The sequence below is a fragment of the Phasianus colchicus genome, chromosome 24 (genome assembly GCF_987193195.1).
Source record: "Phasianus colchicus chromosome 24, bPhaCol1.hap1.1, whole genome shotgun sequence".
Taxonomy (NCBI): Eukaryota; Metazoa; Chordata; class Aves; order Galliformes; family Phasianidae; genus Phasianus; species Phasianus colchicus.
The window spans coordinates 1,523,183-1,550,923 of NC_143459.1; the positions used below are offsets into that span (position 1 = coordinate 1,523,183).

Below are 27,741 nucleotides of genomic sequence, written 5' to 3' on the forward strand. Positions count from 1 at the left end.
CTGGTGATTTCAGTTTAACGCCTTTTGGACTCCCTCAAATCTGCCCATCCCAACAGCTGCCCTGGGGTCTTGGTTCTGCTGGGTTCAGGCTTGAAGCCCCCCATGTCCCACGGGTGCTGTCCACCACTCTCCCCCACGGGTGTGTCCCCACAGGGTTGGTGGCATCCGGGACACGATCCCCTCCTCCTTCAGGCTCGGGTTGCAGCATGCCAGGGGATTGCGGTGGTAGTGGAATTTGGTGTCCCCTGCCCCAGTGGGCACACGGCCCTGGCTCAGTGATGAGCCTCCTCCCATTCCCCCCCCTCCCGACCCCTTCAGTTGTGCTGACAGCTCTGGGGGTCCCCTTGGCCAAAGTGTCCCCAACTCGGGGGGACACACAGGAGGTGGCTGTCACCTTTGGGGACATATTTGTGGGAAGGGGTGAGCCTGTGGGGGTCAGGCATCTTCTGCCCAATATCAATCCTTTGGGTTTGGGGATTGGATGGCAATCACTGAGTGTCCCCATACCCAGCACTGCAGGGCAGTGGCATCAGGGTCAAAAGCGAACATGCCTGGGTGACACTCGGGGACACTTTGTCTCTCTTTCCATCCCCAAGGTGTCACTGCAGGCACCCAAAAATAGCCAGGGGCTCAAGTTCAGCCTCCTCCCCACGGCCTTGGAGGGGCTGCGAGTGGGAGCCCCTGTCCCTTGGGTGGGACAACCGCCAGTCCCCGTGGGGACAGAGCACGGAGCACTGTGTCACAGGGAAACACACAGAGTTTATTATCCAACCATGGCCCTGGGAGTCACCCAGCTGCTCCCCAGAGTGCACAGTGCTCCTTGAATACACTCTCCAGGTGCCACAGGTTGGGGACGGGCCTGGAGGGGTCACCTGTCTCTGCTCCTCCCAGAGCCATCCTTGGGCATCAGAGTCCCAAATGTGCATCTGGGGCTCCCAGCATCCTCCTGGTGCAGCAGGGCTACGGTACATGGATGTGCACATGGACACACACACAAACATATGTGCACAGGGACAGCCATCCACAGGGGAACCCATGCACGTGGGTACCCACACACGTGAACACTCACATACATGGACAACCATGCACATGGGTATTATTGCACACCGGCATCCATGCACACAGACACCCATGTGCACAGGCATCCACACACATGGACACAAACACCCACCCGCAGCAGCACCCACACACAAAGACCCCCACAAACACTGACATGCAGAGGCACACACGCACACGGACACCCGTGCACATGGGCTATTGCACACTGCCACTCACGCACACAGACACCCATGTGCACGGACACCTCTGCACACAGCACCCACCCCCAGCAGCACCCACTCCCACATGTGCCCGTGCCCACGGACACACGCTGTGGCTCTCAGTGCCACCCACCCCACACAGCTCTCCCCTCCCCCAGCACTGCTCAGAGCAGGGTGGCCCTTAGGACTCCATTCCTTGGAACCACAGCAAGAGCTATGGGTGACCACTGGGTTACCACCTGGGGACAGGAAAAGATATGAGCACGATGCCCTTCTCTGGCCCCCCACCAGCTCACCCCTGCCATGCTCTGGAGCTGGGCCACATGTTTTGTCCCCAGCAGCAAGTCCCAACCCAGTAGGCAGCAGAGCTGTGAGTGGCAGAGATGTCACTGTCCCCAAGGATGGCTTTGCAATATGATCCCAGCTGAGCTCCCTGCTCCCCCGATGCAAGAAGCATTCTGGAGCAACGCTTGGTGAGGTGCTGGCTGCTGCTGGGAGGCTCTCCTCCCCAACCCATCAATGATGCTTCCTCCAAAAAAAAAAAAAAAAAAAAAAAAAGGATCTTGGATCACCCACTGGAAAAAGGACAGGACACGGACGTGGTACCCAAAACATCACAGTGAACAACACTCAGACCCCCCGGGCTGCTCATGGCATAGCCCCCCCCAGCTGCTCGCTTCTGGAAGAAAAGTGTCCTCCTGTGGGGTGAACGTCCCCATCCTTGCCCTGCGTGGGAATGAAGTGTCCCTTTGTCCCCACAGGTCCCCACGTGGCTCCTCTCCTGCAGGCGATGCTCTCGCTGCATGGCACAAGGGCAGCGATGCGGATGTTCCGCAGCGTCCTCACCCTACTGCTCAGTCCCCCAGCAGGGTTAGGACGTGTCCTTCAGCTCCGGGCTTTGGGGCTGCGGTGGGGGAACTTCTGCAGATGGTGACTGCATCTCCTGGGAGCTGCCTGTGGTGCGAGGAAGGCGGTGAGCAGCCATGATGCCACCCCCATGTGCCACCCCCATGTGTCACCCAGCACCCACCTGCACTCAGGGACATCTCGGCCAGTTTGAGGGGCAGGTCAGAGGGGCTGACGCCTGCCGGTGAGCCCAGGATGTCAGGTAGGGCATTGCGGCGTCCAGTCCTCCCTGAGGATGCAAAGTCCAGCACCGGCTCCACCTCGGTCATGCTAACCCTGATGAGATATGGTCCCCTCTCCATCAGTGGAGTTGGTGGAGGCCCAACCACAGTGCAAACCTTGCCCAGGCGTTCTACCATCCCCATGGGTCTCCCCCATCCCCAGCACAAGATTCAGCATAGGAACCCCTCCTCTCATTTGCGGTATCATGGGAAAAAGGGGTGCAATGGAACCCTCTGCCCCACCACCAAGCCCTCCAGCATCCTTACCGGGCGCCCTCCAGCCTGGCCTGGCTGCGTCTCCCCACTGCCCTGGGTGCTGCTCACGGGAGGCTGTGGGCTGGGAGACCCCCAGCTCTGGCCTGGGGGAGGAAGAACAGAGGGTGAGCTGAGCCCATGGCTGCAGTGCCAGTGGGGTGCAAAGGGGGTGGAGAGGTCTCCAGTGGGGTGGGAGAGATGGGGGGTGCAGCACCCAGCACCCTCCTGCAGTGCGTCTATGAGTGACTAAAGCAAAGTTGTGAAGTGCAGGGGGGAGGTTTTGTACTTGGTGCAGGCAGGAGAATGGGATGGGGGTGAGGGAAGGATGGATGGAGGAGTGAATGGAAGGATGGAGGGATGGACAGAGGGATGGAAGGAGTGATGAATGCAAGGAGCAGTGAATGGAGGAAGGGAGGGAGGGAGGGAGGGATGGATGGATGGATGGAAGGATGGATGGATGGATGGATGGATGGAAGGATGGATGGAAGGATGGATGGATGGATGGAAAATGAAAGGGGATGGAGAGATGGAGAACCAAGATGGGGATGGAAGGAGAAATGAAGAGATGGAGGAATGGAGAACAAAGATGGGATGGAGGGATGGATGGAGAGGTGGAGAACCAAGATTGAGATGGAAAGAGGGATAAAGGGTTGGAGGGGTGAAGAACCAAAATGTGAACACGGAGGTGGGACAGTAAGGGAGGCCAAGAGGAAAGAGCAGGGTTGGCTGCTTTGCCAGGAGACAAAGATGTGGCATGCTCAGCCTGGCCACACATAAAATGAACCCCAAAATGTTCCTTGGAGAGGGACTTGTGCTGCAGCAGCTCTCTGGACTCCATGGAGGTGGCAGACACTGGCATGTCATCTCAGCCAGCCCTGGGCCCATCACTGCCAGGTCCCTCTTAGCACTGACGGATATCCTGGCCTTTTGCACCCAGGTTCCTGCAAGCTGGAAGCTTGGTGGTGGGTATAGGGATGGCACAGACAGTACTGAGGACAGTCTGTGACCTTCCAGGCATGGTTCACCCTCCTGCAGCCTGTACATTGGCCTGCATTCCCCTTCGGTGTTGCTCTGCAGGTTGTATTCAGAACTTCCCTTCCTACCTACTGGCGTGGTGCTGAGTGATGCCCAGGAGCCCTGCCCATGTCCCCAGCCCTTCTGCCCCAACAAAACTCACCGGAGTCCCTCTCAGATCCGCCTGTGCTCAGCCAGCAAGCCACGGTCCCCTCAGCCACAGGAGCAGGAGGAGTGACACTGGCTGAGGCTGCGGGCGAGGAGGTGAATGATTAACCAGGCTGTGAGTCACGGGGCAGGATTTGGCCCTGCGCTGCCTTGGGGCTGGATGAGGAACCCCCGAGCTGGCTCTGAGTCCCACGGAGTGCACGGTGGTGTCCTCTGGCACACGTGTGTGCAGAAATGGTGCACTTTGGCACGCACGCTTGCATGCACAGCACCTTCTGGCACACGCACGGTGCCTCATGGAACATGCATTTGCATGCATGGTGCACTCAGGCACGCATGTGCGTGTGTCACCTGCAGCTTTCAGCATCTCTTACCCCACAGCACACATCTGCGTGCACCTCTTCCACACTGCATCGCAGCTCTGCCTGCTTGGTGGGAGCAGTCAGCCCAACAGCGCCCTGCTCCGGCCCCAGCACACGGCTGCAGCGTCCCTGATGCTGGTGCTGGAGCATCCTGGCAGTGCAGGAGCAGCACTCTGTCACCCTGGCAACCATATGGGAGCAGGGCCTGGCTGCTCATGCCTCGGCCAGCGTGACGTGTGAGCACAGGAGCGTGCATAAAGCGTGCATCAACTGATGCATGCACACAAATGCATGCAAACATACGTGTGTGTGTGATCACTTGCACACAGAGATGCACGTGTATGCATGCAGACATGCATGCACGCACACACAGATGAGTGCACACACACACACACACACACACACACACACAGCCTCTTTCCCTCTGTGTCTGCACAGCTGGGCACAACCCTGTCAGACAGCAGCCTGCAGGGCTGGATCAAAGCTGCCTTCCCGGCAGCCCCAGCAGCTTCAGTGCTGCTGTAGGAACGTGCAGCAACATCCTTTAGGACCAGGCTGGGTCCTTCCCACCTCTGGGCTATGTGTGTTGCAGTAACAAGGTCCAAGGTGCAGCTGCCCACCCCATGCCCAACTTGCTGCCCTGCAGGCAGTGAATTAACAGAGGTGTTGGGCAAATAATGTTGCATAAGCCCCAATCTCCACCCTGTGGTGGGGATTTCCCCTCCAAGCAGGGCCGTTTCCGTGAGGCTTAGCATGGCTTCTCTTTCAGAAGGAGTCACATGGAAGGTCCTGGGGCTGCTGTAATGCCCTTAATGGGATAGAGGAGAGTGGTGCAGAAATAGGTCTTAATCCCTGTAAGAGATGGGCTGCAATTGGAGATGCTTGGATGGGGTGGAGGGAAGACACAGCATAGGGACATGGCTCTCACACAAGTTTTCCCTTGCCTGGATTTTGAAAGAGAAGAGCATAATGAAGGCAGCAGTTTCCATTCATGCTACTTAAGTTCCCAACACCATAATGGGAGAAATTATCTCCTGAAACCCATTTTGGGGTTGAGCTGAAGGAGACACGGCAGCCTTGGCCCTTAAGGGGGATTTGTTCAATGACAAGTGTAAGAATTTCCATTTTTAACCTCCAAGTGGCTAATGGAAGGTGGGCTTGGGCCACTGAGGGTTCTGGGTTGGGTTGTGTTGGGTTGATTAGGTTTTGCCCTTTTGATGGTGTTTCCTCACACTCTAATGGAAAAGGATCAATGCTGTGTCCTCCAATAAAGGCTGGAAATGCTGCAGTCTCCAAAAATCCACCCACAACCCCACAGCATTGAGACTATTAGGAGATGATGAGCACAATTAAAAAAGGGGAAGTGCTCATGAAGTGTAACGCTGAATACAAATGAGTGCTGTGAGCTGGGGAACAACGAACTGCCCCATATCAGATGAGAATGAGAGCCTTGGGCAATAAAACCAGCATTGAGGAAAACCCAATGGGGCTGATTTGAGCAGAGATGAAACCCACTGAGATGCATTTGAAGCCTGCAGCAGCAGATGGTCATAATTAAACACCGATCTGGAGATCTCCCACACAGACAGCAGGTTGGCCCCAGTGTTTTTTGGGTTGAGATCTGGTGCTGCTCCAAAGCATGGAGTAATGGCCGTGGGATTTACTGTGAGATCCCCTCAAATTGATGCCCAGCCCCTAAAGGTCAGGCACAGCCCAGAGCCCTCAGCCTCCAGCCCATGGCTCTGTCACCTCAGTGCAAATGTGTGTTCCCATTGTCACCAAGCAGTGGATTTGCTTGTTAGCCTAATGGCCTTACACAGTAATTCCTGTCACCCTATAAGCCCTTGTCATCACATCCAGCACAGGTGATCTCTACTGAACTCATGGGATGCGGTCTTGCAGAGGAGCAAGCAGCGTTGCTGCTCCATGCTAGGATTGCTGCTCAGGGCTGACAGCGAAGCTCGCCTGTAGTTATTGCCCTCATTAAACCAGGAAAAATCCAACCTGAGTCTCTCCAGACAGGATTCCGGGCTGTTTGCATAAACTGTCACTTTTGCTTATAATGCTGAAAACACAAATCAGAGCAAGTCCTGCTCGAGGGTAACAGCGCGACTGGCTCATGCACTCGCTGACATCCAAACTCAGAGCTTCCCTGAGCATCTGAAGGGCAAACCCAACTGCTGCCAACGTGAACCTGGTGCATGAATGAGGCAGAGGTGTCCCCCGACCTGCAGACCCCGATGTGCCCATGTCTGTGCTTTGCATTATGGGGCAGCATAGCATCCCAAAAGGAACCGATGGCAGAAAATCCCTACAGAGCTGGGCTGGACCATGCTGAGGTAGGAAAGATCAGCCCCGCCGATACCCCACCAGCTAATGACCTCTAATTGCTGTCCACAGGATGTGTCCAGAGGAGGATGGAGTGTGAGGACAGGAATTTCTTCCTGTAACTTCCCCCTTCTGCCACGTCGCAGTTGTAAAGAAGGTGATCTAATGGGAGGTAATTACAATGATTGAGCCCTCGGTAATACAGCTCCCACTGTAACCTTCAGTTAGCTGCTCTGACGACAGCACAAACTATAATTTTACATAATAATTGTGTCACCCACACCTAAATCGGTTTCATTCTCTAGCAGTTCCAAGCTCCCTCTACACATGGCTCTCCAGCAGCCCCTCATACTGGAGCTGACGGACCTGATCTGTGGAAATGCTTATGGGTTCCTACATGGATGCTGTACCACATTCATGAGGGAACCTCCTGCCTCCATCCCACAGCAATACAAAGAGCTCCTGGCCCCACAGGGACCCCTTCCTTCTGCCCCAAGGGGTGGTGAATACAAAGACAGATGCTGGGGACAGCAGCTCCCCAGGGAGCTCCTAACACCAACCCTAACCCCAATCCTAACACTAACCCTAACTCTAAACACAACAAATCCTAACCTCAACCCCAGGCCAACCCAAACCCCAACCCAACTCCAACTCTAACCCTAAACCTAACCCCCAACCTTAACCCCAGCCCTAGCTTTAACCCCAATCCTAACCATAACCCTAACCCTAACCCCAATCCCAGCCCTAACCCTAACTCTAAACCCAACTCTAACCCTAACCACAACCTTAACCCCAACCCCAAACCAACCCCAACCCTTACCCTAACACCAGTCCTAACCTTAACCCTAAATCTAACTCTAACTCTAGCCCCAACCACGACCCCAACCCAACCCCACCCCTATCCTAACCCTCAACTCTAACCTTAACCCCCAACTCTAACCCCAACCCTAGCTTTAATCCCAACCCAAACTGTAACCCTAACCCTAACCCCAACCCTGATCCCACAGCCATGTCCACTGATGCTGGCAGCCAGCAGATTCTCCTTCCCCGTGCAACTGCCCCATTAAAGGAGATGGAAACCACCTCTTTGTCCCATGCATCCCACTTCCAGGGCAAAGGACAGAAGTGGCTTCCCAAGGGTGGGAATTTGCAGTGAGGTGTTGCGTAGAACTGAGAGCATCTCTGGGATTCCCCACTGCAGCTGGCAGGAATGGGGTTGAAAGCTGAGGAGGGAGGAGATCTGGGATCAAAGCATGGTTTGGAATCCCCAGAACTGTGCAGTCCATGGGGATGGAGCAGCCGTGCCTTGGCTGAGCAAGAGTCATCTGTTGGAGCCAAGGACAGAGCGGGTCTTGGACCTGTCCTTGTCCTGGTGGCACCACGGGACATCCTTCAGGCTGTGTGGGACAGCACCAAGGTCAGGCACCCCACAGCCCTAAGCACCCCATCCTGCAGCCACAGACAGCAGGACACTGGACTCCTGGAGCAGGGGACGTGCTGTCACCAGTCCTCTGAGCATCCCCACATCCCAGCCACCTCCTGCTCCCCTGCATGACAGCAAGGGATGTGATGTCGCACGGTGGGCAGCCCCAAGGTCACGGGCTGTGGGCACTGGGGGAAGCACAGGACAGCTGAAACGGCCACCCTACCCCTGCCACACCTTCAGTGGCACTGCCACCCAGCCAAGGGACAGCAGCCAGCTCTGGGGGCCAAAGGGATCTGATCCAAGCATTGGCGGGGGCAACCTGCCAACGTGCTGCCCTGAAGGCAGTGAGGAGGTGTTGTCCCTGGGGAAACCCTCTGGTCCCAAGAGGTTTCCTTGATGCCCAAGAGATGAGCATGTGTCCTGCACAGAGCCATACTCAGACCTGTGCTCACTCTCCCCGGGCTCTTGCTGCCTGCAGCCTTCCCCCCCACCCCCCAGCTTCCCACTCCCCAAAACAATGTAGTCCCAACATAGCCCATTCCCCCAGCCCTAATGGGGGCCAATGGGCATGACTTCGGGGCTGTGGGGACCCACGGGACTGGAAGAAGAGGACGTGAAGGTGGGGCAGGATGATGGGGATGGTGGTTACCCCAGGATCTACCAAGGAGCAGAAGCTGGGATGGGACAGAGGTACTTCCCTGAACACTGCTTGTTGTATGATCACTGCTCATCCTGAGCTACCCTAGAGCCAGCAGCCTCCAGACAGAGCGACAGACACCACCAGACCCCTGCGAGACACTTCCAAACCATCGGGATGCACCCCGGAGCCCTCCTCAGCACCACCACCCGCTGCAAACTTTCATCCCCAGAGCACCGCCGTGCCCTCAGCACCCCACCTCCATTCTTACTGCGCTGCTACGGAGCAGCTCCGGGGTGGGCTCAGGGCCTCCTGCCACCACCGGCCATCAGCTGCTCACCTGGGCTGCGCGGCGGTGTCGATGTCGGTGTGGGTATGGATGGGGATGGTGGTACCGATGGCGACGGTGGTACCGATGGCGGTGCTGACCCGGGTGCTGATGTCGCCGTTGATCCCAACACAGACGGGCGATGCCACTGTTGATCCAGGTACCGGTCTCGGTGCCCAACCCGGTGCCGATGTCCGTGCTGATGTCAAGAGCGATGCCGATGCTGGTGCCGCCAGCAGCGTGGATCGCGGTGCCGGTATCAGAACCGCTGTGGGTGCCGCTGCCGGCGGTTGAGGACGGGCCGGACCCGGCTCCCAGGCTGCGAGCAGCCCCCGGGGCAGCCCGGAGCCGCCCGCACAATGCCCGCTCCCGCCGCCTCCTCCCGCACGGCCCACGCGCGGCGCGGGGGAAGCGCCCGCACCCGGCCCCCTCCCTCCCCGCCACGCCCTCCCGCCCCCTTCCTCCCCCCGCTCCCCCCCCGGCTAACGGGATCCCCCCGGCACCCCGCAGCCCCCGCGTAGTCTCAGCGGTGGAGATGGGGACCCTCGATGCGGTGCCTCCATGCATCCCGCCCTCCCCCCCCCCCGGATTGTTCCCGCACTTGGTTGCTGCCCGCCGAGGATCAGCGCATCCTCCCGTGCCCCCCCGCCCCAGGAGGGGTCTGGTCCCTGCCTGGCCGCGAGCATCACGCGTGATGGTGGAGCAGAGAGGCAGGGAGGGCGTGAATTGAAAGAAATGGGATGTGCAAGCAGCAGGGCGCAGAGGGTGCGCGCTGGGGATGCTTCCCCCACAACCACCAAGGCACGTTTTTAGGTGCCTGACGATGCTGGGGTTGAGCAGGGACACCCAACCCTGCAACCCAGGCGAGGAGGGAGCCTTGGCCGGCACTATTTATAGCTGCTCATGCTCCGCTTTCTCCTTGACTGTCTTCCCTCTCAGCTGTCTCATGCCGGGTAGCAGCAGGAGGCGATGCCATCCTGGCACCTGCTGGGATGTGGCACTGGGAGAGGGGGGCAGCTGCCATCCCCATGCCCTGGGAAACGTTTGGGGGAATGGAAATGGTGTTGGGATGGGGGGGGGGGTTGGAAGGAGGAAATGGGCTCCTGTCTCCGAGGCGGAAGGATGGAGAAAGGTCTGGGCCAGCAAGGTGTGGGTTGGTTTTCCTGCAGCTCCTACCTGGGCTAAAAGCCACCTCTTAGGGAGAGCAGTGCTTTGCTATTCCTCTTTGATCCAATTGCATAATTCCCAGCCTTGTTCAGGCCCTGATTTCTTGCTGGGGATGTGGGTAGCATGGAGGAAATCTTAGTCCTGAGCTGAATGCCTGGGCTGTCAGTCCCTCTGTTAGGTGGTATTTTGGGACACAGGCTGGGGGACCTGCAGGTCTCTTGGCCCTTAGTCCCTGTCCATGGACAAGGACTTTCCATGACTCTGGGACTGGCCCAGTGCATCCCTTTGGACATGTGAAAAGGGCTCAGAGCAGCAAAAGTGGACTGAGGTGCTACTGGAACAGGCTGGTGAGGTGCTGCCATGTGCTGGGGAGATGCTTGGATGTACTGGGAGATGCTAGGACGTGATGGGATTCACCCAGTTTGGCTCTAATTATGTCTGAATGAGTGCAAAAAGGCAAAGAGTGTTGTTTGTGCTCCAGTAACTTCCAGTAACTGGAAGCTGCTGTGTTACAAACCAGCCAAAAAGAGCAAAATTGCTGAGTGTGGGGATGGTGAGTGAGGATAGCAAGTGGCCATCGCCTTGTGCCTCCAGTGCAGGACATGGGGCTGCCTCCTCCTTTTCCCCCTCCTCCTTTTCCTGCAGTGGTGGGGATTTGTGCAAAGCTCCCAGCACCCGGCTTGGGCTTTTTTTATCCCTGGCTGCTCTTCCATTGACATTCCTAGCTGTGCCACCGGCTTCAGCGCTGCTCGCTAACCCCTTTTACAGGCAGCTAAATATAGCCCAGGCAGCCAAGGAAAATCTGCTCAGCTGGGCACGTGGGGCTGAACAGCACTGCTGCAGCCTCGCACGGTGCTGGGAGGGCACGGGGTGGTGGCACCTTGTCCCCCATCCCCATCCATGGTGAGCATCATGGCACTGCTTGCTTGGATGCACTCCGTGCTCACATCACGTTGTGCTCACATCACGTGCGTCTTTCCACGGGCTTCTGCACACCTGTAGTGTCCTGGTGGGGACACTCTGATGGCTCTGGGGGACACCCCATCACACTTGGGATAGAGCTATATCATGATGTATGGTGTCCTACGTGATGGGGTGGGAAATGCACATGAAGAGCTGGGGAGATTTGTTCCTGATTTAAGATTGCATCCCTGCGAAGCAATGCAGAGGGCTCAGATCCAGAGCTGGGATGAGCTGGGGTTGGCAGGTGCTGAAAATCGCAGAATCTTAGAACCATAAAGGTTGAAAAAGGTCTCTAAGATCATGTTGTCCAACTCCAACCCATCCCCACTATGCCCACTGACCACATCTCACAGTGCCACGGCTCCATGGATCTTGGACACCTCCAGGGACGGTGATCCCACCACCTCCCTGGGAAGCCTGTGCCAATGCCCAACCTTTCTTTCTGAGAAGAAATTTTTTCCTAATACCGAACCTGATCAATCAAAAATGTCTCCAAGATGGATTTATGGCTCCAAGAAAAGAGCTGTGTCTTCCATGGTCACCTTCAGGTCATGCCCTCACTCCTCTTCTCGCTTCCTCAACTCCCTGCCCCTGCACCCCTATGGAATTGGATCCTGGTGGCTTGGGGATGAGATTTAGCTGATCACAGAGCTTAATCCTCCAAAATTTTCCACCTTGTGGGAGGCCCAGCAGTTACTGTGACAGTGCAGAAGCTCCTGAGTGGCGCTTCAATCCATCACCAGCCCTGCATCTGGCCACTATAATGAGAAAGACAAACAGCATCCATCCTGAGTTGGCAGGGAAATGGGAAGGCAGCTGGGAGCCCTGCCTGCAAGCACAGCTACATCAAGCCTCAAGGGCAGAGGGTGGCCAGAAATCCTTGGTCCTTCACTTTTCTGGATGTGATAGAAGATCCCAGCCCAGTGGATGTTGAGAAATTGGAGGTGACCAATGGCATTTCTTATGGATAACTCGAGCTGAACTGTGCTGCCACAGCCATGGACAAAAAAGTGACGGAGATGGAGCTAAAGTGCAGAAGGTTTTGCCTTCAAGGTGGCACTGGCCATCCTGAAAGTCACCCCTGATGAGCACTGTAAGCCACCCAACCCCTGCCTTATTTTTTCCACTGGTTTGGAATGCCAGCTCCTGTGATGCTGCTGTCCGTAATTAAAAGCTATGCAATCGCCCATTGCTGGTCGCTCTGTGTCTGCTCATTACAGAGGAGCTTAGCTTAAAACTAATTCCCCGACTCACAGGCAAGGGGGAAGGGAGATGCTTTAATCTCGAGACTTTTGTATTTGTCCTTCCCATCATCTCCTATTGGAAGGACAGCATGAGGCTGTAAGGGTCCCGGGTGCCCCAAAGGCTCATCCAGCAGTGGGGCCAGGAGCATCACACACCCATCTCCCCCCAGATGTGCCTGCTTGCCTCGTGCCTGCGCCGAGCGATGCTCCGATTTTGCTGGTTTTCCAAATGCAGACTCAATTATAAATTATTATTAATTACTGTAATGTAGATTTATCCGTGAATAGCATTGCTTGGGCTCAGCAGGAACCCTTCTGGCTGCGCCCATGGCTAAGCTGGTATTGTCCCACATACTGGTACATGAGATCGTTTGTTTTCCACCCGCTCCCCAGTGGGATGACAACCCTGAAACAGAACCTGGTCCCTCCACTGCCACTCAGGTGCCACCTCCAGCCTTAAAATCCCCCCCCAGAGGTGGAAAATCCCCCCAGCAGGGCAGGACAGATGTCATTTTGTTTGTGGCCCGGCTGCCCCCAGGGCTCCTGAGCTGGGAAGGGATGGTGGCACAGAGCATCCCATGCACGCTCAGCAGCACCCATTGTCTGCTGGGACAATAATGCCAGCGTGCCCCTTGGTGCCTAGGGAATGCCACCTGCCCTGCCAGGACCTGGTCCTGCTGGTGAGGATGTCGCAGGGTGGGAACAGCAGGGGATGAGTGGTGATGGCGGTGCTGTGACACTCATCCCTCTGGTCCGGGGATGTGAGGGGTGACGGTGACATGAGGACGTCACCTGCGTAACGTCAGAGCCGAGCAGCCGGTCTCACTGCAGCACTGCCATCTGCTGGGACAGCGTCAGGGGACGCGGGTGGGATTTCTGCTGCTGGCCGGGCAGCAGGTGGGAATCGGGGAAGCTTCGTCTGTGGGCAGTAATAGCGGACTGAAGAGATACTGGGACAGGCTGGGGAGATGCTACGAGGTCCCTGGGGTGTCCCTGTGATGTCTCTGGGGTGACCTCTGGATGTCTGTTTGAAGTCCCTGGGGTGTCCTTTGAATGTACCTGAGGTGTCCCTTGGATGTCCCCCACTGCTCCAGGTGCCCCAGCTCTGCCAGGCTTAAAATTCACAGTGCTTCCTCCTCCTGAAGCCACACACCGGGGAAGCCCCTGTTTTCCACAGCAGCAACCCCAGGGACAGCAGTGGAACCCAACTCAGAGTTTCCAAAACCTTACAAGCTGTTAGACAGGGGCACGGTGCTCCTAGAGAGGCTGTGGGTGTCCTGTGCCTGTGTTTGAGGCATTTGAGCAGCACTCCTAGTGATGTGCTTTAAGGTGGGGTAGTAGAACCACTGGCAGACTGTAGGTCCCTTCACATCAGAGCTCCTCTCCTCTCCTCTCCTCTCCTCTCCTCTCCTCTCCTCTCCTCTCCTCTCCTCTCCTCTCCTCTCCTCTCCTCTCCTCTCCTCTCCTCTCCTCTCCTCTCCTCTCCTCTCCTCTCCTCTCCTCTCCTCTCCTCTCCTCTCCTCTCCTCTCCTCTCCTCTCCTCTCCTCTCCTCTCCTCTCCTCCTCCATTCCACTTCACATCTTCACATCTTCACATCATCACATCTGCATCTCTTTCCCTTCCCTTCCCTTCCCTTCCCTTCCCTTCCCTTCCCTTCCCTTCCCTTCCCTTCCCTTCCCTTCCCTTCCCTTCCCTTCCCTTCCCTTCCCTTCCCTTCCCTTCCCTTCCCTTCCCTTCCCTTCCCTTCCCTTCCCTTCCCTTCCCTTCCCTTCCCTTCCCTTCCCTTCCCTTCCCTTCCCTTCCCTTCCCTTCCCTTCCCTTCCCTTCCCCTTTCTCTTTCCTTTTCCTTTTCCTTTTCCTTTTCCTTTTCCTTTTCCTTTTCCTCATTCCTTTTCTCATTCCTTTTCTCATTCCTTTCCTTTTTCTCTTCCTCTTCCATTTTTGTTTTTTTTCTTCACTTTTTCTTCTTCTTTTTTTCTTTCTCTTTCTCTTTTTTTTTCTTTTTATTTTTTTTCCTTTCCTTTTTCTTTTTTTCTTTTTCTTTTCTTTTCCTTTTTATTTTTCTCTTTTTCTTTCCCTTTTTCTTTTTCTTATTTCTTTTCCTTTTCCTTTTTCTTTCTCTTTCTCTTTTTCCTTTCTCTTCTTTCTCTTTTTCTTTCTCTTTTTTCCTTTTTCTTTCTCTTTTTCTTTCATTCCTTTTCTTTTTCTTTCATTCTTTTTCTTTTCCTTTCTCTTCTTCTCCTTTTCTTTTCCTCTTCCCATTTCCATTCCAACGTTCCCCTCCCATTCTCACGCCCAGCACCGCCCCCCCCCCCCGCCGCTCCCCGCCGCTCCCCGCACTCCTCAGCCCCGCACATCCCCCTCCCCCCCCCCGGCCCCGCCCCGCTCAGCCCCCGCCCCCCCGCAGCCACCTCCCCTCCCCCAACTCAGCGCCGCCCCGGGGAGGTGCAGAGGCCGCATTATGGGGGCCTGCCTGGGGGTCTGCTCGCTTCTCAGCTGTGTGAGTGTCCCTGGGGGATTTGGGGGGGGAGGTGGGGGCTGCGCTGATTCCGAGAGCTGAGGCTGGGAGGGGGGGAGGGCGCTTGGAAGAGGTGGGGGCGACCGGGAGATGCGATCCGATGCAGCCGACGAGAAGCAGAGGAATGCCGCCCTTCGGACCCTGGAGGATGAGGGAACCCCTATGGGGGGGTGGGGGGATGAAGGACAAACGCTGGGGGGTGTCCCCGTCTGTATCCTCGAGGATGCCGTGGGGTTACCCCTCTGTCCCCGGGGGATGCAGGGGACAACCATTGCAGGACAGCCCACTGGCCCACCAGCCAAAGGGAACCCCATGGGGTTTGCAGGGACTCATTGATGGGGAGGGGGGAACCCAGAGCATCGGGAGGAGCCCACAATGTTGGGTCACCCCTATGGGATGAAACCTTTGTAGTGGGAAAAAGCTGAGCCCCCCCCTGCACCCACCTCCAGGGAGGATCGGGGCTGTCCCCAGGGGTTTCAGGGCATCCCAGGAGGAGCTGTAGCCCTAATAGTCGGGGGGATGAGGGTCCGGCTGCTCCTGCTGGGTGGGTGCTGTGCTGGTGACACAGCTGGGTGCTCCTGGTGCCGTGCCCATGACGCACAGCCAGGGCAGGGCTGGGAAACCTTCCTGCATGAATAGGAGCTGCTTTCGCAACTCGGCTTCGTAGTTTCAGAGGTGGAACTGTCATAACGTATGGCCTGAGTGCAGCATGTGTCAGGATACCTCTCCTTATGGGCACGTGTAGGAAAAGCCAGGAGTGGGATTTCCATGGGCAGTGTATGGTTCTGACATAAAAAAAAAAAAGCATTTTGGTCCAAGCTGTGGGAACAACGCAGAGTCACGTCCTTTAGGGTCTGCATAGGTTTAAGATCCTGCATTTCACATTGCTGTCAACGTGGCCATGGGGCAATGATGGCACCTACAAGTTGCCCACCTCCTGAACCCATGCTGACCGCATGCTTTGGTACTGATTAACCTGCAGGGTCATTCATTTAATGGGAGATAACAACCGGTTGCTTGGCATTGCTTTGGGCTGACTCAGTCTGTGCAGCCTCAGGGGTACTGGGGTAAGGGCAGCCTGCAAGAAGAGGTGTTGGGTTGTTGTTGCTGTTAGTGGGTTGCTACTGAGTGGTTGTTGCTGTTTGTTGGGTTGTTGTTGGGTCATTGCTGTTGTTTGTTGGGCTGTTGTTGTGTCATTGCTGTTGTTTGTTGGGTTGTTGTTGGGTCATTGCTGTTGTTTGTTGGGCTGTTAGTGAGTGGTTGTTGCTGTTGTTGCTGTTTGTTGGGTTGTTGTTGGGTCACTGCTGTTTGTTGGGCTGTTAGTGAGTGGTTGTTGCTGCTTGTTGGGTTGTTGGTGGGTTGTTACTGAGCGGTTGCTGCTTTTTGTTGGGTTGTTGTTGGGTCATAGCTGTTTGTTAGGTTGTTGGGTTGTTGTTGGGCTGTTATCGAGTGGTTGTTGCTGATTGTTGGGTCATAGCTGTTGATAGTCGGGTTGTTGGGTCATTGCTGTTGTTTGTTGGGCTGTTGTTGGGTCATTGCTGCTGTTTGTTAGGTTGTTGGGTTGTTACTGAGTGCTTGCTGCTGTTTGTTGGGTTGTTGGTGGGCTGTTATCGAGTGGTTGTTGCTGATTGTTGGGTCATTGCTGTTGATTGTTGGGTTGTTACTGAGTAGTTGCTGCTGTTTGTTGGGTTGTTGGTGGGTTGTTGTTGGGTTGCTGTTGGCTTAGGACCTTGCAGATTGTTTTGCATTGTTTGTGCTCCCTGAGCTGCCGTTCCATGCGAGCCACGCTGGCACTGAGCTGTGTTCAATGAGGAAGTTGACAGTGAAACCATTGGGATTAATCTTTAATCAGCAGCTGAAACATGACGCTTCCCCATCACCACCTCCGTGCTGTGGCTGCTTCCCTTTACGTGCTTTTTCCACCCTGCAGGATGCTGCCTGCTCCCTTGGCTGTGGGCTCCCCAAAACCTCACACGTGCAGCATACTGATGTAGCCACCCCAGGGAAAGCCAGCTTAGGGACATGTCTTAATGGAGGGGTGGGTGATGGGTTGGTGGTTGGACTTGGTGGTCTTAGAGGGCTTTTCCAACTGTAATGATCCTGTGAAAGTGGGGTGCTTGAGGTCATGCCTCTTGTACATATTCAAGGATGCTCTCATGGGATGCCCTGCAGTATTCCCATAAGCAAGTGCATCTCCTGGCTGTGCTCATCTAGGGGGCTTCTCCCTTTTTCCTTCTCTTTCCTTCTCTTGCTGCTGGATTTCTTTTTAAAGCAGCTGTGGGTGCTGGGGATGTGCACAAGCTGTGGTTTTCGTGTTAAAGGCACCTTCACAGAACTTGCAAAGCTCACAATGCCCAAAAAGCTTCAACATTAGGAAGCGACAGCGGTGACCCCCCATTCAGCACAACAAACTTCACGTTTGCAAGGCAGAAAGAGCAGTTCAAAGGGAAGAAAAGGAGCTTTGAAAGCAAAATAAATCGATGCTGTGAGCTTACAGGTAGAGAGAAAGCAGCTCAGTGAGGACCAGAGAAGGGAGCAAATGGGCAAACGCCTCCTTGGAGGCACCTTGCCATGGTGCTGGGATGGTGGTGGTGCTCCCACATTTGACCTTGGCAGTTTAAGGGAAACCCAGGGGACACATTATTTTTGTTTTCTTCTCAGATATTTAACTCAGGACCTTTCACTTCTATGGTGAGGAGAGGGCTGATGGTCCAGAAATGTTTCTTAAAGTGTTTCTAACGTTACTTATTCTCTATCTTTACACTCTTTTTGGAAATAGGGGTTTTAGACATGGCCTCACAGCACCATGGGGGTGATGAAGGCTGAAAATAGTCTCCGGTCTGAACAGACACATTCAGAGCAGGATGTGGTGGCCAGGGCTGGCTGCTGGCCCTCACCTGCCCCATAACAAATGTTACAGCATGTAGTAATGCAAAACCCTTTGGTTATTCTTCCTCTAAGGCAAGGAATATTGGCCGTTTGGGTGCTGCTTGGAGCTCTTCCAAACCTCGCAGGCATTAAATAGGTGTGTTGAGCATCCCAATTATTGGACAATCTAGTGGGAACAACATTTAGAGGAGCAATGAAGTCAAACTTGGACCAGAGATACAAACAGCATCTCCCCAGTGCTCCTGCCACCATGGTTTGTGGGATTTGGGCAGCCAGGACTTGTAGGGATACAGTGTGTTTTCCCCATCTGCAAAATGAACCCAGCAGCTGAGTGCATCCCACACCCCTTTCCCACTTATCTCTGGGTTCTCGTTGCAGGTGTCCTGCCTGTGTGGCTCAGCACCATGCCTGCTCTGCAGCTGCTGCCCCTCGGCCAGGAACTCCACCATCTCCCGTCTGCTCTTCACCTTCTTCCTCTTCCTCGGTACGCTTGTCTCCATCATCATGATCATCCCTGGTGTGGAGAAGGAACTGCACAAGGTAATGCTGTTGCCTTCAGGGCAATGGCTGGACTTGATGAAGGGCGTTAACTCAGGATGGGTACATAGCAGAGACTGAATTTCTGGGGGCATGTCATTGCTTCTGATGCCTTTTTCCCCATCTCCTCATCCTTGCAGCTCCCAGGTTTCTGCAGGGGCAGCGACTCAGTGCTGGGGGTTCAAGCTGACGTTGACTGCAGTGGTTTCCTGGGCCATAAGGCCGTGTACCGCATGGGCTTTGCCACAGCTGCCTTCTTCTTCCTCTTTGCTGTGCTGATGGTGTGTGTGCGCAGCAGCAAGGACCCGAGAGCTGCCATACAGAATGGGTGAGCGTGTCCCCATGCTTGGCTGGAAGCTTGGATGGAGACCATTGCCATATTTTTGCCCTTTTTATCCCTGTTTTGGGCGTGGGATAAAGCAGAAGGGCAGTTTGAGCTCACTCTTAAGTTTTGAGGTCCTCTGACTTGTACTCCACAGTATTTGTGATGTGTGCAATGTGCTGGGGAATTTGAGGTGTCTGCTGGGCATCCCTCTGACACTGCTCCCCATGGGGTGCCCCTGGCCTGTGGTCCTGTCCAAGGAGCTGTGCATCCCTGGTGTTGGGAACTGCTGGGAGTTCCCATTTTCAGACCCTGACTCCTCTCCCCTCTTGCAGCTTCTGGTTCTTCAAGTTCCTGCTGCTGGTGGGGCTCACAGTGGGGGCCTTCTACATCCCTGATGGCTCCTTTACATCAGGTGAGGGGCTGTGGGTGGGCAGGGGGGTGTCAGCGGGGTTTGTGCCCTCCATGTCCTCACATTTGGTGCTGCTCTGATGAACCCACACCACTGCAGTCCCATTACTGACCCACTTCCCTCCCACCACCCAAGTTTGGTTCTACTTCGGCGTGGTCGGCTCCTTCCTCTTCATCCTCATCCAGCTCATCCTCCTCATCGACTTTGCCCACTCCTGGAGCCAGCTGTGGCTGCGCAATGCAGACGAGAGCAATGCCAAGGGCTGGTATGCAGGTGGGTGCTGTGCCTCAGGGGCTCATGTGGGGCCAGCTGTGATGCTCGTGGCCCTGCTCCAGCTCCTTCCCTTCTCCCCTTCCTCCTCAGCCCTTTGCATTGTCACCTCCATCTTCTATGCTGCCTCCATCACGGCCATTGCTTTGCTCTATGTCTACTACACCAAACCCCAGGGCTGCACGGAGGGCAAAGTCCTCATCAGCATCAACCTCATTCTCTGCCTTATTATCTCGGCCGTATCCATCCTGCCCAAAATCCAGGTGAGATGGTGGGAGGGGGTGGCCTTGCTGCCTCCCCCTTGTGCAGGGCTGAGCCCTGAGCCACTCCCGTGCTGTTTGCAGGAAGCTCAGCCACACTCAGGGCTGCTGCAGGCATCTCTCATCACCCTTTACACCATCTTCATCACTTGGTCTGCCCTGGCCAACGTCCCCAGTAAGTGCTCTCGTTGCCTTGGGGGGTGCATGGGGTCAGGGATGGCACTGACACCTGTGACCCCCCCTCCCAGCCCAGGAGTGTAACCCCACACTGCTGCTGAGAAACAGCACTGGTTCAGCTGCAGACCCACAGCTGACAACGTGGTGGGACGCGCCGAGCATTGTGGGGCTGGTGGTCTTCATCCTCTGCACGCTCTTCATCAGGTGAGGCCGTGACAATGCCATTGTGCTCCGCAACGCTGGGACCCCTCAGGGTCCTGCACACAGCTTTTAGGATGTCAGAAGGAGTTGCACGAGCTGCATCCCCCAAAGTGCTCTGCTGCCTCAGGGACACCCCTGCAGGACATCCCCTCACCTGACCCATCTGCCCATCTGTCTGTCTGCTCACAGCATCCGCTCCTCAGACCACACGCAGGTCAATAAGCTGATGCTGACGGAGGAGAGCGGGGCTGGAGCTGGGACTGAGGCAGCAGCAGAGAGCGGGGTGCACCGAGCCTACGACAACGAGCAGGAGGGCGTCACCTACAGCTACAGCTTCTTCCACCTCTGCCTCCTCCTTGCTGCCCTCTACATCATGATGACCCTCACCAACTGGTACAGGTGGGCTGCGCTCCTGGGGACCAGTTGTGATCCTGTCCTCTGCTCCTCCCTTCTCTGGGATTATCATTGCTCTTGGGCTGGGCACAGGTGCTGCGATGGGTGCAAACCTAATATGTAACCCATCAGCATTCATTATTTGGAGGGATCCAAGCACCCAATGGATGCACTCTGGTTGGGTCTGAGTTTACTGGGTACCCTCTTCGGCTTTCCTTTGGCTTGCAGCACTCCCTATAAGCTTGCAGCATACCCCCTTCAGCTTGCAGCATCCCCCTTCAGCTTGCAGCATCCCTGCTCTGCTCACAGCACCCCCTCTCTTCTTGCAGCATCCTCCCTGTGCTTGCAGGACACCCTTCAGCATGCAGCATCCCCCTTTGCTCACAGCTGCTGCACCAGGGTCACATCCCCCAGCACGCAGCACAAACCTGAGCGTCCCCCTTTTGTTTGCTGTTCCAGGCCTGATGACAGCCTGCAGATGGTGCACAGCCCCTGGACGGCCGTGTGGGTGAAGATCAGCTCCAGCTGGGCCGGGCTGCTGCTCTACATGTGGACGTTGGTGGCCCCCCTGGTGCTGCCAGAGCGGGATTTCAGCTGAGCACTGCTGCAGGGTCCCCTCCTTGCCCAGTGCCTTACATCTAGACTTGAGTTTTGCACGTGGGTTTTGTGCCTTCTTGTGGATTTTCTATTTTAATTTAAAAGGGATAAAGTGCCAAGCAGGGGCAATCAGCGAGAAGGCTGAGAATGACTTGAGGATTGCTGTAAAGCTCTTCTACCCTCTGTGCTTGTCCAGTGCCTTCAGCAGTGCCTCCAGCCCCTCCTCTTTCAGTGTTTGGAGGGGGTTGCACAGGATGCTCTCACCTGCCTTGGTGCCCTGGGACTGTGGTGCCTTTTGGATGGTGATAAGGAACCAGAACCTGGCATCAGGCACTTACCCAGGGAGCCCTGAGGACAGCCATGCTGGGGGCTGAGTGTTGCTTGTGCCCCCTGAGCTTTGGTGGCTGGGTGGCTCCTGCAGGGCTCCCCATGCCTTCTGTATAAAGTTTTGTTTGGAAAAAAGCCCAGACACCCTTGTGTCCTCTTGGCATCTCTCATCATGTGCGTTCGTGGTGGCTGCACATTGGGGCATCACCTGCATTGTGCATGCTGTGTGCATCACCTTGCATCCTGCAGCCTTTGGTCTGAGTTTTGCATCCTTCCTCCTGCATCCCAGTACTCTTCAGTCTGCACTGTGCACCCTGCACCCGCATCTTCCATCCTGAACCCTGCAGCCTTCACCCTACAACCTTCATCCCACAACTCACATCCTTCATCCCTACATCCTTCATCCTATACCCTACATCCTTCATCCTGCATTGTACACCCTGCATTCTCTTGCATCCTTCATCCTTCCTCCTGCATCCCAGCATCCTTCAGTCTGCATTGCACACCCTGCATCCTCCATCCCTGCATCCTCCATCCCTGCATCCTCCATCCCTGCATCCTCCGTTCATCCTTGTATCCTAGCATCCTTCATTCTGCATCCTACATCCTTCATCCTACATCCTTTCAGCCTTCATCCCGCATCATCCATCCTTACATCCGGCACCCTGCACGCTCCACCCTGCATCCTTCATCCTACATCTTGCATCCTGCATCCTTTTCCCCTGCATCCGCGCATTGCATCATTTCTCCCACACCTCTGCAGCCTCTGGGACGTGCAGGGCTGCCCCCCAGGGACGAGCTGTGCACCGCAACGGGAACGAGGGGCGGGGACGAGGCGGGGACAGGGGCGGGGAGACGCGGGGTCCCGTTGGTAGCCACGAGGTGGTGCTGGCGGCACGCGCCCCGCGTCCTCCTGCAGAATGCAACCCTTCACCCTGCATCCTGCGCCCTTCATCCTGCACCTTTCACCACGCAGCCTCCATCCTGCACCTTGCCTCCTGCATCCTTCGCCGTTCATCCTGCACCCTTCAGTCTGCACCTTTAAGTCTGCATTGTGCACCGTGCAGCCTGCATCTTTTGTCCTGCACTTTACATCCTGCAGCACCCATCCTGCAACCTCACCGTGCACAATACATCCTGCACCTTTTACCTCATGTCCTGCATCCTGCACTGTCTCATGCACCCTTCATCCTGCACCCTTCACTAATCATCCTGCACCCCACACGTTGTGTCTTGCACCCCTGCATCCTTCGCCCTGCACCTTTCACAGTACATCCTGCACCCTGCATCGTGTATGCTGCACCCTGCATCCTTCACCTTGCATCCTGCACCTTGCAACATCTGTCCTGCATCCTCACCATGCACAACACATCCTGCATCCTTCGCCTTGCATCAAGCACCGTGTCATGCATCCTTCACCCTACACCCTTCATCCTTACTCCTTCACCACTCATCCTGCACCCCATACTTTGTCACCTGCACTCTGCAACCTTTCTGCATCCCCCAGGTGTGCTGGGCTGTGTGAGCAGAGCTGGGCTGTGCTCCTTAGGCAGCTCAGCTGGGCTGTGACGTGCCTTATGTGTGTCTCTATGTGCCCCCATGTGCACCACAGGCAACTGTGAATCTGCAGGAATAACCCACCAGCAGTGATCATTCCCATGAGTTTTCTTGGGGAGTTTTGAATGGCCCAAAGCACGGCTATGGATTTATTTCACTTATGTCTCCTCTCCATTATTTATCACAATACAAACAGCCTCTGCTCTTTGTTTTCTTCATGGAACAGTTCGGCCAATGAACCCCAATGGGCAAACCCAACTCTAATTGCTCTAATTACTCCAATTCACCCTCCTTGGTTGGGGCACCTCAGAATTACAACCTTGGGGGACAATGAGAGTAATGTGAGAAACTGAGGAAAACTCCGCAGCTTGTTTCACCAAAGGTGACTGTGATCATTGCCTTGCTAAATTCTAAATGCTAAAGTGGGGCGAAATAAAGCAGAGAGGGGTCAGGGCTAAAATCCCACAGGGGTGTCACTCTCCTTTGGGTCACAGAGGAGCCGGGGATCTCAGTGACATCACCTGAAGGCAGGAGGGGCCCTCATGCCCAGGGGGTCCCAAGCAGAGCCCCCGCAGCAACGATTTATTCTGTGCAGTGCGTGCTCTCTCCTGGTTTTATTTTATTCATGGGATTAACACATCGGGCAGCAGCCTGCCTGGCTTTTGCTCTGAAGAGGAGGGGAAAGCGTTTCCATAATTCATTTAAATGAGGCACCTGGGGAAATCCAAATTGGACTTCCAGCCTGTTCACGGTGCCACGCAGAGCCCCGCGATCCGCAGCCGGAGCCATTAATGCCTCCCAGATGGACTGCAGAGCATCTATAATTAATAGTGGAGCAAAACCACGGCCCAGCCTCCAAAGCAAACACCTCCTGCTCCGAGCAGCTCCTGCACCCCACATCCCTGGGGCAGGGATTTATTTCGGGTCACCTTCTTCCTCTCCCAAGAAGCCCAATGGAGCATCCAGGGGAGCACCAGAGTGAGAGCAGCAGGAGAAGGAACCCAGAGATGCATTAAATCACAGCTCTTTTCTGGCCTTGGGGATGAGGGGTGCTGGTGAGGATGATAGGGTTTGCATCAGCCCCTTTTTTGCTGCTGCATTGGATGTTCTCCATGCAGAAGGCAGCAGTTTTGGGGCCAATGGCAGCCACGTGCTGCACACTCCCCTGCTGATCCCTGTGCTGCTTCTGTACTTCCAGCACTGCCTTTCTGTACTTCCAGCATCGCTTTGAAGAGCACAGAAAGGATGAGAAGGAAGACAGGGGAAAAAAAATCAAGCTTGAACCCTGCTGCTAGAGCAACATCTGTATCTATAAATACCAATGTGAGCAGGAACAGGCTGTATCTCCTGCAGCTCCCAAAGGCAGCAGAGCCGCCTCGCCCCAGCTAACCTCCTTCCAGCACATGCTCCTGTAATGCACACAAGTCACTGCTGCACAAAAAAATCTCTCTAGCTCACTGCTTCCTGCTTATGGCTTTCCCAAAGATCCCATGTCCCACATCCCCTCCCTGGGACACCACGTCCCATGGTCACCTCTTTGGATGGGGTGGGCTGAGCTTCTCCATCCCACGCGCACAGTTTGCTGATGTTTATACCGCTGCTGGGACGGCGTTGGGTCTGCCCTGGTGGTGCCAAGCTGAGGCTTTCTGGATCCCAAAATCAAGGCTTAGAGTCTGGAGACATGCAGCCAGCCTTGGATGACCCAAATCCTTGCTCAGACAACACTGAGGTCATGAGGGGGTGATGAGCTTGCTGGGACCCCTCCGTTCTCCACGTGCTGTTTGAGTGAGGTGCAGCACATGGGGTCATCCCACCTTGCTCATCACATCAACCCATCTTCATCCCTCCTCCATGGCAGGAGGCAGCACACACATACACTGCGCTTATGGACATTTCCTTTCTGATTTCCAGCTAAAATACCTTCCTCCAGCCAGATCCCCTGCCCCTCTGCCTGTCTGAGCAACCTGGCTTTATGTGGTGCTGCTTTTGGGATGCTTTTTGTCCACACAGCACCGCTGTTGTGCTTTGTTTCTGATATAATCTATGCTTTCTGTGTTTGGATGTGGGCCATGAGCATCCTCTCCAGCCTGGGGCTGAGCATAGCATCATTTGGCTCAAGGAAGAGGGGCTGAGCTCTCCCAGCTCAAAATATCCCTTTGGGGCTGAACAACGAATGGAGACATTTGCTCCAACAGACGCTTGCACCTTTAGCTCTATCATTCAGCATTCAGCTGGGTCCCATTTGCAGGGTTTTTTTTTCTTTTTTTTTTTTTCATTCCCTTTGGCTCTTTTCCACCCAAAATGCCGGCAGAGAAGCGACACATCACATCTCAGCCTTGCAGAGCCTGGGCTGCCTCCAGGTCCTGGAGAAACCCCATCCTGGAGCATCATCCCCTGCTGCTCAGCACGTAGGGCTGCTGCTCCAGATGTCTGTGCTGAAGGAGCTGGGTGGCTCCAACGTCACCCTGTTCCATGGGGTTTTCTTGGGGGCAGCTCTGGGACTTTTTCCTTTCTTTTTTTTTTTTTATTTTTATTTTTTGCCTTTTTTTTCTTTTAGTTCTCTGTCCACTCTGTGTCAGCCCTGCCTGTCTCTGCAGATGGGGATGTGCAGCTCCCCACGTCTGCAGGGGCTCTCCAGCCCCATGAGTGCCACCCCTAATGACATCAGCGTGGTCATGGCTGAGGGAAATTAATGAATTAATGCCACAAAGCAAATATTGTCCTCCATTCCACACTCATGACACCAGAGAATTGCAGTGCAAGAAAACAATTGCTCCTCTCAGTATCCAGAAAACAGGAATCCCCCCTGCCTGCTTGCAGAGGGCCCTTTGCTGGAGCTGCAGGTGTGACGTGCATACAGGCTACAGCTGGGTGCTTCCAGAACCTTGTAGTTCAATCCTTGCATACTTGCACTAATAAATAGCTTTTCCTGCACTGAAAAGTCTCTGCTGTTGCTCTGGAGAGAAGCTGCAGGTTGTGTTCTGTGGTGTGCATATGGGGTAAAGCCTGGTGCGTGGCAGTGCCCACTGCTACAAGACTACAGCCTGGATTTACAAAAGGATTTAAGGGCTTATTTCCTGCTGCTCAGGCACCTAAGTGCCTTTGAGGGCTTGGGCAGGAGGACTGATGTGCAACTTGGCAATCTCATTTTGTTGCTTGCAATGGAAACAGCTGGGACCTGAGGACAGAAGTGCTTTCCCCTGTCAGATCTGCATGGTGGCAACTTGAAGAATGGAATGGAATGGAATGGAATGGAATGGAATGGAATGGAATGGAATGGAATGGAATGGAATGGAATGGAATGGAATGGAGTAGAGCAGATAGAATGGAGTAGAGCAGGTAGAGTAGAGTAGGGTTAAGTAGGGTAGGATAGAATGGAATAGAATATCCCCAGTTGGATGGGACCCCACAGAGACCATTATGTCCAACACTTGGTTCCACACAGGACTACCCAAAATCTCAGCTGTGTCTGAGAGCTTTGCCTTCTCTATTTATTTTTTGGGGTGAGACATTTAGTCAAATTGCCTAAGAACCACTGAACACACATTTGTGTGCTGGAGCCCACAAAAGCCCCCAAATCTCTGCTGTCCCTGTCCCTGCAGGGCCTGAGCAAATAGGTGATGGTTGGGCTCTTGGAGGAAAGGGCTTAACTCTCAGGTTCAGAGAAAAGACAATAAGGATCCTCTATAAAGGCCAAGTGCTGCTAATTGAGCTGAGGCAATGTAGAAATCATCCCTCCTTAGAATAATAAAGGGATTTTCAATTCTGGTACAACAGAATGCACCAGGCCTTCCTATGGGATATTGAGAGGTCTGTCTCAACTTTAAACAAAAAAGAAAAGAAAAAGGAGAAGAAACAATGAAAAGAAATGATGAAAGGAGAAGGAAAGAGGAAAGAAAGGAAATGAAAGGGAAGAGAAGGGGAGGGGAGGTGAGGGGAGGTGAGGGAAAGGGAAGGGAACGAAAGGAAAGGAAAGGAAAGGAAAGGAAAGGAAAGGAAAGGAAAGGAAAGGAAAGGAAAGGAAAGGAAAGGAAAGGAAAGGAAAGGAAAGGAAAGGAAAGGAAAGGAAAGGAAAGGAAAGGAAAGGAAAGGAAAGGAAAGGAAAGGAAAGGAAAGGAAAGGAAAGGAAAGGAAAGGAAAGGAAAGGAAAGGGGAAAGAAGAGAAGAGAAGAGAAGAGAAGAGAAGAGAAGAGAAGAGAAGAGAAGAGAAGAGAAGAGAAGAGAAGAGAAGAGAAGAGAAGAGAAGAGAAGAGAAGAGAAGAGAAGAGAAGAGAAGAGAAGAGAAGAGAGAAGAGAGAAGAGAGAAGAGAAGAGAAGAGAAGAGAAGAGAAGAGAAGAGAAGAGAAGAGAAGAGAAGAGAAGAGAAGAGAAGAGAAGAGAAGAGAAGAGAAGAGAAGAGAAGAGAAGAGAAGAGAAGAGAAGAGAAGAGAAGAGAAGGTAATCAGTGTCACCGCGTTTTTTTTACTTTCTAAGAAATTTGGCTAAAAGATCTCCTTTGTTCACCACGTATTTTCATGTTCTAAAGCACTTTGAATGTAAAATTTGAGGGTGAATCATATTTTTGCTTTAAATAAAACTCCTTCCATACTGCAGGATGTGTTTGTCATTGACTGTGTGACTTGTGTGATTGAGCAATTGTTAGAAGGAATGAAGAAGCCAATAATCACCCTGAAACTCCACCAAGTTGTCCTTTATTAAGGAAGATACCTGCAGACCTTAGCATCAGCTCTCTGTCTGATGGGGCAAAGATTGTGGCTTTCCACAGCCTACAGGGCTCTCAGACATGGAGTAATTTAATCACAACCCAGCATCTCTCACATCCCAGAATACATGCATAATTTGCCCCTGTTGTGCTGAAGCTCAAGCACGGAGCTCACACAGCCCTGAGTATGTAGCACAGCAAAAACCAGAACTGAAGTGTCCTTGAGAACACGAACTGGGATATGAGGTGTAATCCTGCTGGTCAGCAGCCCTTGGAGATTTTCCATGGACATCTGCTGGG

At 54.4% G+C, this 27,741-nt stretch overlaps 2 protein-coding genes and 1 long non-coding RNA gene across 5 annotated transcripts; 2 read left to right on the forward strand and 1 right to left on the reverse strand.

Moving 5' to 3' along the window:
- Positions 1–673: 673 nt before the first annotated feature.
- On the reverse strand, positions 674–9,274 carry LOC116229914 (cAMP-dependent protein kinase inhibitor beta-like). 2 transcript variants are annotated; one of them, XM_031594678.2, is made up of 4 exons: positions 8,917–9,274; positions 2,654–2,745; positions 2,290–2,441; positions 674–2,213 (listed from the first exon to the last, which is right to left on the reverse strand). In XM_031594678.2, exons 3-4 carry the CDS (start codon positions 2,432–2,434, stop codon positions 2,131–2,133), a joined length of 228 nt encoding a protein of 75 aa, XP_031450538.2. In that variant the 5' UTR covers positions 2,435–2,441; positions 2,654–2,745; positions 8,917–9,274; the 3' UTR covers positions 674–2,130. The 2 variants fall into 2 exon arrangements, with proteins under 2 accessions (XP_031450538.2, XP_089980000.1); XM_090123874.1 differs by lacking the exon at positions 8,917–9,274 and adding an exon at positions 3,819–3,911.
- LOC149915114 (uncharacterized) lies at positions 4,004–7,595 on the forward strand. The gene is made up of 2 exons (XR_016459693.1): positions 4,004–6,685; positions 6,819–7,595. It is a non-coding gene; the product is annotated as an uncharacterized LOC149915114 (long non-coding RNA).
- Positions 9,275–14,685: 5,411 nt separating the features above from the next.
- On the forward strand, positions 14,686–25,222 carry SERINC2 (serine incorporator 2). 2 transcript variants are annotated; one of them, XM_031595088.2, is made up of 10 exons: positions 14,686–14,779; positions 18,065–18,226; positions 18,364–18,551; positions 18,881–18,960; positions 19,093–19,230; positions 19,321–19,490; positions 19,572–19,662; positions 19,736–19,868; positions 20,055–20,264; positions 20,718–25,220. In XM_031595088.2, exons 1-10 carry the CDS (start codon positions 14,741–14,743, stop codon positions 20,854–20,856), a joined length of 1,350 nt encoding a protein of 449 aa, XP_031450948.2. In that variant the 5' UTR covers positions 14,686–14,740; the 3' UTR covers positions 20,857–25,220. The 2 variants fall into 2 exon arrangements, with proteins under 2 accessions (XP_031450948.2, XP_089980071.1); XM_090123945.1 differs by lacking the exon at positions 14,686–14,779 and adding an exon at positions 15,788–15,864 and having other exon boundaries at positions 20,718–25,222.
- The last annotated feature ends 2,519 nt before the right edge of the window (positions 25,223–27,741 follow it).